We start from the raw sequence: 12,496 nt of genomic DNA, 5'->3' as shown, positions 1-12,496 counted from the left end.
CGAGCTTCGCAGATCATGTGACTTTCCTCTTTCCTCCGCCCGCTTTTTGCCAATCAAACTCGTGTGCTTACTAAGGGTGCGATTCTCGAAAGGGGAAAGCGTCCTTAGTTCCTCCGCGAAGCTGGCTTGTTGCTTGTTCAGTCTTTTTTCTTGATCTCATTTCCAGCATGGTCCAGCTTTGGGTGCCATCTCATTCATTACATCCATGCGACCGGCTTTGACTCGATTGTTGAAGAGGCCGTCCGCGCTCTCGATAATCGACAGTCTCGCTGCTTGCTCGATCGGAATCGAGCAACTGGAGTCTCGATACACGCGCCTTCGATGTCAATCACGATGTCAATCACGATGTGCCAATCAATCCTTATTAGATAACGAAATTGAGCCCAGAACTTCCAACCAGGAGAAAACGAAGACTTTGGGCCCAGCCAAATCGAAAAAGCCTCCCAGTTTCTCCGTCCACGACATTATACCCAATTGTCCAGAACCTTCCCTTTGCGCAATCGATGCAGCCCCAGGCGAAGCTTCAAAAGTGATCAAATCTTTACGACTGGATCCAGAAAGATTGGAATTCGAATCAGATATTGGCCACACCAAGGACTTGGGAACGCGATTAGTGGACCTCCCAGAATACAGGAACAATTTTGAGCTTTGGGAGGAACTGCTTCGTTTTCGCCAGCGACATTATGGAGACCAAGGTACCCAAGTAATTTGGGAAGGGTTGACGAACCGGGTGGAAGGAGTGGAGTTGCCGTTTACAGGAAATTGTGCAGATTTCATCTGGCAAAGTTTCGTGGACTTGGGACTGACACGAGAGATACTTCTGAAGGAGATTCTGGATTACGCGATAACACTTGGTGGAAGTGATGGAAACTGCTGGCCCCAACTTTATGAACAGGTTGTTGGTGGTCTTCTGGACCGTGGCATGATTAAACAGGCGATTGAATGGCACCGAAAGCTTCAGGATTCTAAGCTGGCGAGGCCTAGTGACCTTATACGAATAATACCATACGCTATACCGCCACCGCCTCCTCCTCCAGTCAACAATCTACTGTGGTTCGCCAGTCCCCGTCCACAGGTGTCGGAGTCACCATTCACGCGGCTCAAGACCATGAGAGCCCTATGCCGTGGAATTGATCATCGCGTTTACAGCCCGGTTATTCTGAGGTTCATGGAGCAAGGCTATGGAGATGATGCACTAGCAATGCATACCTGGTTGACGGCTCGCCACGACCATCCTGAATCACTGGAAGAACTACAACCTTTATTGGAATACACGAGGAAGTACGGGCTTCGGCAGGAATATGACAATATTCGACAATATGCCGATATCAGATTTCCGGGCTCTTCCGAACAAGGCCCATCACAGAATCCGTCGAGAGACAGGGCCGACAAGGGAGGTCAAAAGTCTGGCGATTCAGGAAAGCGTCAATACAAGGACGATATCGCTGCCAGGCTGTTTGCAACTCCTGCTCTCAATTTAGACATAGTCATCGGTGGTCTTAGGATGCTCAGAATTTCTGAAATTGGCCCACGAACCTTGCGAGAGATGGCCGTGAGGGCCCATGATGGCCAGGAAATCTTGAGAAATCTTAAAGTGCTCCGCCAATCTGGTATCACCGTCGCCGATAGCGTCTTCGCGAGGCTGGTGTCGAAACTCGCAACCCAGAACCGAGATTTCCTGCTCTCCGACTTGCTGCTCAGTGATCAACATCCTGATGTGCTAGAAGATGCGAAGCTGCAGGAGTCACTCTTGGTCTCATACTATGTGGCTCGCGACTGGCGCCAGTACAATGTATCACTAGCTATCCTGGAAGAGCATTATACTGATTCCTCAGCCTTGCTGGATATTCACTTCCGCAAGCACATGGCCGCTGGGGAGCTCAGTGCAGCTTTGAAAACGGTTGATGAGCTGACCGTGCTTGGGAGGACCTTGAGCGAAGACAGCGTGGACTTCATGGCTGAAAAGCTCCTGCCAAATCGCAGGCCGCACCATAAACCCGAACAAATCGAAAAGGGTAACTTGGAAAAACTGATGTTCGTGCTCAAGGTTCTCCAGCGCGTGGTTCCAACCGGATGCTATGTCAGTCCAGCTTTTTGGCAAGAAATTCTTAAGCGGTTGGGCATGGGCAACTTTTGGCACGAGCTAAGAGAATGCTCATTGTGGCTAGTCCGCCAGTATGCCCACAGACCGGAAGATAATGTCAGACATCAGAGAATTTTCCTTTCGCACCAAAAGCCTGCCATCCAATCAGATGGTCGGGTTCATGGTCTCATTTTTGACAAGGAGATGCAACAGGCCATCGTTGCCTGGGGCTTCAAGTTTCGTGTGACTCGTGAAAAAGTAAGCGAATACTATTGCACACACCAGGCCACCGGCTCCAAGCTTATTCCTTGGACGCGGGGCTTGCTACTGCTCCGGGAGCTGGAAGAAGCTGGTCTTACTCTTCGTCCGGAGGCAATCCGGAGAGCCGCTCAAATTCGGTTGATCATTCTATTTGGCGACTACCCTCGTTCCGCATCTCCCTTCAACCGAATGATACGGAGGATCAATCCCTACAGTCAAGATAAAGTGTTTGAAGATATCAACATTGCCTGGGGCGAGTCCTTGTTTCAAGGGAAGGAAAATTCCCATCGCAAAAGGGTCCTGAATACATGGCGGTCACCCCTTTCGCTGAGGACTTCGGCCAAAGTCGAGATGCCACGAAAGCCAGCTCCATATATGAACAAACCAAAGCCAACTCGGCGAAGTGGATGAAATGATTCTTCCAGATGTATCAATAACTGTAATATAAAACGAACAAATGAAAAATATTGAAATCCAAGCCAAGCCCCTTGAATCATTCCTGTCTATACAATATACGCCGTGCCGCCTTCGTTGCTTCTGGCTATTCTCCACTTGGACATATAAGTTCTAGGCAAAGAAATTAAAATTTCTAGCCAAGACCAAAGGCTGAGGCAAAGTGCGAAGTCCCGTGGCTGAGATGATCTAAGAATAGTTGAGACGGCAACGCGGCCTGGACCCGCTTAGTATTGATCGTCACATAAACATTCTCTAACATCAGGGTTATTATTCTGATTCCAACTCTTCAACTCAGAATTATCTATACAGATTACAGAGTACAGAGTACATTATGCGATCATTTAATTTCCTAACTTTACTGCCTTTGGTACTTGCCAATCCGTTGAATGTTCGCACTACCGCCTGCAACAACTCCCCCGACCTTTGCGATAAGAGTTACGGCGAGATTACCCACTTAGGTGCCCACGACAGCCCATTCGTGCGTGACTCTACTACCGATGACTCTATTGCTGGTGACCAGTATGTTATTGCGATCAAATGAGAAACACAAATTGACATGCTAACTCTACTCGTCCCGTAGATATTACGATACTACCACCCAACTCGATGCGGGTGTCCGACTAGTAACCGCTCAAGTCCACAAGAGCAATTCCACATGGCACCTGTGCCACAGCAGTTGTGATCTACTAGACGCAGGATTGTTGAAGACTTGGCTGGGCAAGATCAAGACCTGGCTTGATGACAATCCCAACGAAGGTGCGCAACCTGTACTTCGGAAAGCACGTAGCACTCACTAACGATCCCTCTCTACAGTTGTCACCATTCTTCTTGTCAACTCCGACTCAGCCACCGCTGCCGAACTAGGCGCTATCTATGAGGATGCCAACATCACCAGCTATGCCTACGAGCCCAGCTCCCTGACCACCGCGCCCTCCTCCTGGCCAACCCTCCAAGAAATGATCAACAACGGCACCCGACTCGTGAACTTTGTCGCATCCCTCGACGCAAGCTCTAGCTACCCATACTTACTGGACGAGTGGGACTTTGTCTGGGAAAACAACTACGACGTGACCGACGCCTCCAACTTTACCTGCACACCCAACCGACCCTCCACCTACGAAAATGATCTCTCCTCCGCGCTAGCATCCAACTTCCTTCCCTTGATGAACCACTTCCTCTACTCTACAATCTCGGTCATCGACGTCGAGTACCCGAACGCTAGCTACGTCTCCACGACGAATGCCCCGTCCGGTGGAACAGGCAACTTGGGATCAACGGCGACGAAGTGCAAGGCGGCATACAACGGGCGCCAGCCTACGTTCATCCTCGTGGACTTCTTCAACCGTGGCCCTGCCATCGACACAGTTGATAGCTTGAACAACGTGACCAACGCCGTAGGTAGAACATCCGTCTCGACAACTGCGTCGACGTCGAGCAGCGATGGATCCACCGTCAACGGCGTTCTCACAACCCTTGTCAACCTGGCCGAGTCTGCTCGCTCTGGCTCTACTCCCACTATGGGCAACTGGATCTGGGTTGGTGGCAGCTGGGGTAGTATTCTAGGAGGCGGAATCACCCTCTGATTTACGATGCGTTGCCTTTTTTTTTCGTTCTAGATTTCTCCGTGTTCACTGTATAGCGTTTTTCTGGGACATTTCGCCAGGGTGTTCAGGCACTCGGATCTATGTGGTCCTGTATATAGAGCATGGAGATGAGCGGGATTTTGACATGGGGGCATGATGCAACACGCCCACGCCAGGTATAGGCGTTATTGGTTGATTGACTTAATTGGAACGATTGCATGACTCCGACCGTTGTTTTCGTGGATATCGAAACACATCTATGTGTACTATCATCTCTAAAGAAAACAAATTTACATCCTATGCTTCTCTCTACTGTAAACGATAGATTTCAACTAGAAGAAGCAAATACTTATACTCTGGAATCTATTTCTTCCCCAACAATTCCAGCACCTTGTTCACCTTATCCTCAGGAGACTGTACCTTATCCGTCCTAAATCAAATTGAACCAGTCATCAGTGAAAGGCGCATCAAAGCACGACATGAGAGTACCAAACGTCCACCAGAAAAAACTCCAAGAGATCAGTGGGAGGGGAATCAAAATCAAATCAAACATACCTAGACCCAGCCCGGATATCAGTCTGAATCCGCACAACACCTTGCTGGTGGAGCATTGTATGCGCCTGACCAATAACCTGATGAACACGGTCCCAGGATCCCTCTAGAACAAAAAGAGTTAGCTTCGATTCGATCCATCATTAACCACCTGGTAATGCTTCATCATAGAGATGGAGATCAAAGGTGGCAGAGATTAACATTATTAAGAATAAAAAACGCACCCAAAGTAGTGCCTGCTGAGTGCATCACATATTTAACACCGGATTGCTCAATCAGTCGCTGGACATCGGCGATTTGGGCCGAGACTGAAGCCGACGCGGTACCGATCTGATGGGATGTAAGCCGGACGGACCACCAATGACCAATCAACTAAATGACTGGATGGATTATACGAACTGGGATCAGACAGAAGTCTGCGACGCAGTGGTCGGGTGTGGGTAGGGATGTATAGTCCATTGCGAGGGAGTTGGAGTGGGGAGTTTGAGATGGTGGGGTCGGAGGTTGTTGAATCTTATGGAAGTAAACCCGCCTTGGAGCCAATAACTACACAAAACTCAACATTTCGAAGCATTTAACCTTGGACTCGTTAAATCTGACTAGACTGGATAAAAAAGGCTGAAAGTGTATTCTGGGCCGAGGTTCGGTCTTGTAGAAGTGAATTTTATTAAGACAAAGGTTGAAAATTAACTTAACAGATAATTGCGAATGGAATCAAAATGCCGCCCATTATTAATATAGTCATGCATCGTAAAAGTCTTCCGATGATAGGAGACTGAAAACGCACCAATATGCAAGCTGACCGTGACCCAGTATGATATCTGATCTCGGGTCTATTGGGTTGTATACTGCAGGGCACATTCACTGGGATCCTGACTGCTATTGGACCCAAGATACCAGCCCCCATCAAGAAGCTGCATTTCGATTTTCCTCCAGTAGGTGGCTTTTCCTCCGGCACCTGTCTTCAAGTCTAAGTCCCCCAGGCGGATCTCAACGGGGGAGTTCTCGTCATGTGGAATCTAGAAAGGTTAGCCATTATAAGGAATAAGTTTCAGTGTCCATACCTTAATAAACATTGTACAGTCCCGTAGAGTCATGTCAAGGGAAGACTTTTGCGATAAAGCTGGCGGTCCAAGCAAGCCCACCTGCGCCCACGTTGTCTGCTGAGCTCGTAGTGTATGAAGAACTGGATTGTGGAACAAAATGCGCGCCAGTCGAGCCCGGTCGTTGCAACCCTTAATAAAAGCCGTAGCACCCAGGACATCTTCATAGCAGCCAGATACAAGATCTAGAGGACAAAATGACATTTGCTCTTTCGAACCTATAGACCGCGCAGAATCATTCTTCATCTCTCTCAAAGCACAAGTACGACACCGACGCGCCATAGAAGGCGCCGAAGGAGACTGTGTAAGCCACTTGGGCTTCAGTTCCGCCAGCGTAGCACCGGGCTCATCAAAAGTCGTCATATCGGTAATAAGTAAACCGAACGGCTCATCGGCACAAAGATATCCGCCAAACCGCTTTTTGGGGCGTTGCCCGTTCAGTTCAGCCGCACTAAGCTGCTCATTACACCGCTCAATGAGGCCCCCCGGAAGAAGAATGAGAGACTGATCGACTAATTCCTCAGGTCTGAATAAAGGGCGCACGATGGTATTGAAATTGCGATTGATTTCTTTATATGATATATCGCCAGCCGTCTTCTTGCGGAGACGAAGCAATTTTCCTTGGAACCCGGGAGGCACACTAGGTTCGTCGATCACAATAGAGGAGACCGAGGCCGGTCTTTTGGGTTCCCTCACGACGAGTGTTGATTTTATTGGGGCGGCGACAAAGCGATAGATGACATTGGCTCCGCCTTCCGCGAGATACACGAGCTGGACCCCTCGGGGTAGCTCTAGAAGACTGGGGTTGGTCATTCGAAATCAAGTGGGTCGGGAGATGCACCCCAGGGGTTCAGAAATAAAAAAAGAAAAGGGATCAACAAAGTATGAGAAAAAGGCGGAGAGGAAAGCGTGACCGTGATAGATCGAATAGCCCCAGAAAGATGGAACTAAGGGAAATAGCGTGCAGGGATTAGTTCCTTATGTGGGGGGTCATCAGCATCAGTGGCGTTGGCTCTAGGGCCGATCATCTAAGTTGAAGCGCGGCAATCGTGGGGAAGGTGGAACTTTTAGAATTTCCCCAAATATCAAAGCCAAAGAAATGAATGTGAATGTAACAATAGATTGAAGTTGATCAGACTCAGAGAAGGAGAAATCGACTTGAAGTTCTTAAGTTCGCAACAATCGGGAATGGTCTGCAGTTTGCGCTAAACCGGATTTGGTCTTCCCAGCATAAAACATCCATGAACATTTGAATTTATATTATTCTCAAATTCAACATATTAAATTAACTGATTTGAAAGCTCTCTCCGCCCGAAAAGAAAACAAGAATCGAGGCTTGACATAGAAGTGACAATTTGTTCCAAATATAACGAGCTGTTTCCATCTAGGCAGTCTTTGTTGGAGCAAGACGCTTGTCAAAGACGGTACCTCAAACCCGCTTCCTCCGATAGCCCTATTCTCGTTGGATTTAGGAGCAAGAGAAGGAAGAGATGGGAGAGATGCAAAGTAGTCCTCATCTTCGGGGAGCCCCCTGTCTTGCACGAAGGAGGTTCTCCACGGCTTTCAACGGGCTGGATGAAGACGAAGGGGTAGGAGTAGGAGTTGGCATTGAGATAGGCGTGTAAAACGGGGTAAGAGTAGGAGTTGGTATCGAGACAGGCGTGGACATCGGAGTCGGAGTTCGCATTGGGGTTGGTACTGCAGAGGAACTAGACGATTTCCCAAGTAATTCATCCATCATGTCCCCAAGGTCCAAGCCTCCCAGGCCTCCTCTCTTAGCAATATCATCAGTTTTTTCAGTAATAGCACGCTCAGTTACCGCATGAGCTCGTCTGGCCAGTTTCTCGAGCCGCTTTCCAAGCAGGCTGGAGCCGGTTACAGGACCGGGGCTTCTGAGGTCTCCTAAAGAGGCGACCACCAGGCTGCTCCAGAGGGCTAGATTCGAGGCCAGGAGAATAATGTTGAAGTGCATAGTGTGTGTAAGTGAATGATGATAACGGTGACTATGTCAAATGAGTGGACGGTGGAAAGAGAGGCAGTCTCAAAAGATTGAATGGATGTAGGTCTTCAGAGGATGGAATATACCTGATGCTCGTGGGCAGATGGGGGTTTATATAAGTGCTATTGACACCTTTAAACTGATAGACCGTGTGAGCCTTAACATGATCTTAGACTAGAGCCAGCTATAGCTCAATAAACCTGATTATACCCTCGAGGTTGCACATATGACCTATAGTTCGTTCTGGGAAAATCATACATTGAGCTTGAGCTTCTCATCTTTCCCTGTTTAAACACGCAGATCGAGAAAATACTCTGAGTTTAAATAGTTTTGACCTGTTGTGTGGCAAGGATCCAAACATGAGCTCGTGAAGGTTGCACGAATGTCCATCTATTTTCAATGCCGCAAAGAAAGCAAGACATTCATCATGCTGTCATGGTTATCTCATATTTTGAAGATCATGAGGTCTCTTCTCTAGGCTAAACATGAACATTCGGCCGTTGCTCAAACAACGCGAGAAGAGGCGAGAACAACTTCCGTTCTACACCATCTGAACCCAAGCGGATCTGAGCGTCCGCCTGAGGTCGAAGTTCATCCCACGATATCCACTCCCATACCTCACATTTCTCTGGCTCCAAAAGCTTTCATAGGTTAACGACATGCAAGAGATAGGGGCAAAAAAGCAATATAATAGACTCACCTGCGGCTGAGCACATGCATCACTGACGACACCCTTCATGTAGATGGTGATGTAGTGTTTACCTTCTGCCTCCATGACATCGTTTGTGGCAGTCAAGAACTCCACTTTGGTGATGTTCAAACCTGTTTCTTCGAGAATTTCTCGTACCGCGCAGTCTTCAAAAGATTCGCCAAATTCAAGATGACCTCCTGGAAGAGCCCATGTGCCTAAAAGAAGGATGCTCTTGTCAGCTGATGTTGATGTTGACTGATGCTAAATTGGGACTAACCTGCTCCATGACTCCCTTTTCTTTTGCCAATGACGAACTTCCCCTCTGCATTCACAACAAAAACTCCAACTCCGACTCTGGGATCCATGATGAGATCGACGATCTTGCTTTTTTGTGGCTGGACACGGAAAGGTATTGGGGGAGCGTGGGGCGCCGAGCGGGGAAAACGAAAAGTTCCAATTCAAAGCTGGAATGGACAAGCGTACAAGAATAGAAAGGAAAACTTTAAGGGTGCTTTGAGAATGGAAATGCTTATCAAAGTCTAATTGTGAGTCATGTTTATATGTAACTTGACTCTTGAGGTAAAGTGTTCAATTGAAGTCTGCCTTGGGCTTAGAATGGGCTCACCCAGGCACCAGTTATGTTGAGCGCCGATCGGAGTTTCAAAGACGCCTGGCAAGGTTTACCCATTTAGACTATTCTTACATGCTTTCTCTTTAAAGGCAGATCCCGGTCTTTTGTGGTATTTTAGTAAACATTGTGATCAGCTCAAAGTGCATCAGACGTATTCAAAACAAGGGAAGCCAACACAATTTATGACACTTTTCATGTTCATGTAGATGATATGATTAAGAGCCTAAAATCAACCACAGCAAATGAACTTTATCGCAAGCAAGGATGGAGTTGAAAGAAGAAGCTGAATGGTGACATGTTCACCGACTTTTTGCCGTTTATTTCAGGTGTCAAAATCCCCAATTGGGAACAGCTTGAAGTTTTGGATGACAAACAAGTTCAATACTGCAAGCCAAAAAAGTCCAAGTCCTCAAGACAAAGTTCTTCTCATGGACAGGGACTCCACTTCCAGGATTTTCGGCTCAGAACCCTCTCAATCCATACCGTCTTAGAATCAACAGTACCCGATTCTTGTGCTGCTTCAAAGACCTTGGCAAATTGCACAGGAAGACGTGTCATGTCCCGCAAATAAGAGCTGTTGAACGTATGATCGTCGTAGAAAATTGCAGCTAACGAGGGCGATAGTACCGGTACCTTCAGGTGCTTGAAAGTCACTGATCGAGCGATCTTTTCAAAGCTGTCAAGAGCGGGCTCAATCTGCGAAAGAGTAGAAAGTACATGGGACGTTGAGCCAGGTCGATATATAGCCACATGCCGTGATCAACGAGTTGGATCTTCGCAATATAGTCTACAGTGCCTGCTATAGAGACATTGCTACGCCAATTGAGGCAGGCTTCTTCAAACGCTAAAGTCTGTGCAAATTCCCGGATCTCATCAACTGTTGTTTAGAGCAGTCTTCTAGCTCTATTACAGTGGCATTCGAAATCAGATTTACTTCCACACTCTTAGACTTCAAGTCCCGAACCCTAGTTTGAAACACGCTAATACAAGTAAGGTATGCCGGTCGATCCCCCGGATTCCAGATAGACATTGTATTTTACATGATGCGGTGGGACATCCCTTGGTATAATTTACGTGAAACTACTTTACGCATGCTACCACTGTGCCCCCTCTTCACTCTCGTCTCTCCAATCTCCTAGCAACTGACCTGATAACCTTACATTAGCCTTGCAATATGGCTCCGAGACTTCCCCCATCAAAGCTGCGTCTTATCCGTGATATGTCAGAGAGCCGGTTACTAACTACTATAGTCGGAGTCGAAAACAGATTCCCCCATGGACACTCGAATTGTTTCTCGGTTCGTATCCGAGATCGCCTAATAAGTCCTGAGCCGTTTTTTTCTAGGAATTGTTCCCATTTGCCTCTGGACCGATTGTGAGACATATAATACAGGATCTCGTACGAAATGGCGATACACATGCTATCTATGCCGCTCCCTACCTGTGCTTGCCGCCTCGCCGTCCCGTCATCTACGTATAAACCTTGTTACAGTAAACCCGAGAGTTACTGTAAGTGAAATCAAAGGTCAAATACTGAAATACGGGAACAAGTTTCATTTTTCTAATGTAGGGCGTTCAAATTTCGCAATGGTGAGGCCCGTCATCAGAACCAATTCTCGAAGATTAGCAGTCTCAATCTCATTAGCCTCCTTCAACTCATTGATAAAGATAAGGCCCTCTCGGCTCATGACAGCAATGACGGGAGATACAAGCTTAGAAGCGTCCCAGTGCCGTTGCCCGTGCCAGTCCGGGTTGACCCGACAGAGACGCGTATCCTTGTCCAAAATGAACGGCACATCTGCCGGTGCATCTCCATATCCCGACTTCCAGTCGCTATAACTCTCCCATTGGAGCGTCTTAGGATACACCTTTGGGAACTTCCGATCATGCACGACGCGCTTGGCCATGCGCTGGAACTGGTAATATGACTGGTCGATTTCGTCAAATCGCCAGCGTTCGCCGTTGGCCAGGGTTACCCATCCTCGATATCGGAAGCAACATCTGCAGTGCAGGAAACTGGGATAGTCAACGTCAATACCACCGACGACGTTCTCTGTTTCGAACGGAATTGACCCAGTGTCTCTAGCCTTTAGGGATGCTGTATCGTCTTCGTAACTAGTCACGATAAGGTTGTTGCAGTTCAGCTTATACGACCTTCTCTTGTTCGATGGACTTCGGTCTGATAGAGCTATATCTCCAAGATCCGGAATGGTCCACGTGTCTTGAGTTGGGTTTGGCAGTGGTAGCGAGATTCCGAAGTATGGGGGACTCCAGATGTTATATGTCGGGAACATAAAGCCGCCCTTCCAGGAGGAACCTTGGTTTATTTGGAAGCATAGTTTGGGCTCGGACGAGAATAAGCACCAGTTGCCTGTGTTGATAGCCCAGGGCTCAGCGCGAGTAAATTGGAACACATCCGTGCATTTGGGTTTTGATGGCCCGGGTGAAGCTTCGTGATCAGCACTAGAGGCGTGGAGGATTAGATGGAATGCTTAGAGCTTTGTGGGGATCGGAGAAAGCCTTACTTGGAGGCGGGCTTATCATCCAGAGGACTACCCATCATGAGTGAATGGTCGGATTAAATACACAAATTGAGTACATATATGTAGTTGGGCCGTCACCTTAGCGAAGACACGCCATGGGCATTCAATAGCGGGAAATATACGCAGGAAAAGGAGAAGCTACGAACACAAAGTAGCTTTATTGACATCAGCAGTTGAGGCGGTACCTCAGGCCCCTTGCCCGTGAGGGCAATGTTTGGTGACGACGTCAAGCCTCAGGCGGTATCGGAGGCTAAATGATGTGTAAGGTTTCATCAGGCAACAATTTTAAAATAGCGGGGCGGTCGGACCCTCGCATCGTCGCTGCTCCTCTATGGCACAGGATGCGCGGGAGGAAACGGTGGATCGGTCTGTAGGTCAGGCTCCGATACTATATTATTATATCGTAAACGTAGTATATCAATGAGGATTATGAATGGCCAAACCTGCAGATACTGAACAACCAATGGAGTCCTGAATGATTATTGGGTATTCGAAGGGTATTGCATCATACCCAGCTCGAATATCATAGATTATTCGTTGGCTTCTGAGCCTCAGCTGTTCGAGAGCCAACCCCTGTACAGTACGAAATCGAATC

At 47.8% G+C, this 12,496-nt stretch overlaps 7 protein-coding genes across 7 annotated transcripts; 2 read left to right on the top strand and 5 right to left on the bottom strand.

Annotated features, from left to right (window-relative positions):
- Positions 1-205: 205 nt before the first annotated feature.
- On the top strand, positions 206-2,755 carry N7520_010398 (uncharacterized protein; the record flags this gene model as incomplete). Its single annotated transcript, XM_057144331.1, has 1 exon — positions 206-2,755. The coding sequence occupies one exon, from the start codon at positions 206-208 to the stop codon at positions 2,753-2,755; it is 2,550 nt and encodes an 849-aa protein (XP_056990085.1).
- A 376-nt stretch (positions 2,756-3,131) lies between these two features.
- Positions 3,132-4,383, top strand: N7520_010397 (uncharacterized protein; the record flags this gene model as incomplete). The annotated part of the gene is made up of 3 exons (XM_057144330.1): positions 3,132-3,319; positions 3,381-3,556; positions 3,614-4,383. 3 exons carry the CDS (start codon positions 3,132-3,134, stop codon positions 4,381-4,383), a joined length of 1,134 nt encoding a protein of 377 aa, XP_056990084.1.
- Positions 4,384-4,746: 363 nt separating this feature from the next.
- Positions 4,747-5,394, bottom strand: N7520_010396 (thiamine-binding protein; the record flags this gene model as incomplete). Its single annotated transcript, XM_057144329.1, has 4 exons — positions 4,747-4,813; positions 4,939-5,041; positions 5,160-5,265; positions 5,335-5,394. The coding sequence occupies 4 exons, from the start codon at positions 5,392-5,394 to the stop codon at positions 4,747-4,749; spliced, it is 336 nt and encodes a 111-aa protein (XP_056990083.1).
- Positions 5,395-5,768: 374 nt separating this feature from the next.
- Positions 5,769-6,851, bottom strand: N7520_010395 (inositol-pentakisphosphate 2-kinase; the record flags this gene model as incomplete). The annotated part of the gene is made up of 2 exons (XM_057144328.1): positions 5,769-5,954; positions 6,000-6,851. 2 exons carry the CDS (start codon positions 6,849-6,851, stop codon positions 5,769-5,771), a joined length of 1,038 nt encoding a protein of 345 aa, XP_056990082.1.
- Positions 6,852-7,551: 700 nt separating this feature from the next.
- On the bottom strand, positions 7,552-8,010 carry N7520_010394 (uncharacterized protein; the record flags this gene model as incomplete). Its single annotated transcript, XM_057144327.1, has 1 exon — positions 7,552-8,010. One exon carries the CDS (start codon positions 8,008-8,010, stop codon positions 7,552-7,554), a length of 459 nt encoding a protein of 152 aa, XP_056990081.1.
- A 506-nt stretch (positions 8,011-8,516) lies between these two features.
- Positions 8,517-9,093, bottom strand: N7520_010393 (nucleotide triphosphate diphosphatase NUDT15; the record flags this gene model as incomplete). The annotated part of the gene is made up of 3 exons (XM_057144326.1): positions 8,517-8,678; positions 8,738-8,943; positions 9,006-9,093. 3 exons carry the CDS (start codon positions 9,091-9,093, stop codon positions 8,517-8,519), a joined length of 456 nt encoding a protein of 151 aa, XP_056990080.1.
- A 1,818-nt stretch (positions 9,094-10,911) lies between these two features.
- Positions 10,912-11,921, bottom strand: N7520_010392 (uncharacterized protein; the record flags this gene model as incomplete). The annotated part of the gene is made up of 2 exons (XM_057144325.1): positions 10,912-11,821; positions 11,884-11,921. 2 exons carry the CDS (start codon positions 11,919-11,921, stop codon positions 10,912-10,914), a joined length of 948 nt encoding a protein of 315 aa, XP_056990079.1.
- Between the last annotated feature and the right edge of the window lie 575 nt (positions 11,922-12,496).

Source organism: Penicillium odoratum (assembly GCF_028828045.1).
Source record: "Penicillium odoratum strain IBT 22623 chromosome Unknown utg000008l_segment0_segment0, whole genome shotgun sequence".
NCBI lineage: Eukaryota > Fungi > Ascomycota > Eurotiomycetes > Eurotiales > Aspergillaceae > Penicillium > Penicillium odoratum.
This window is presented reverse-complemented; position numbering and strand designations above follow the sequence as displayed.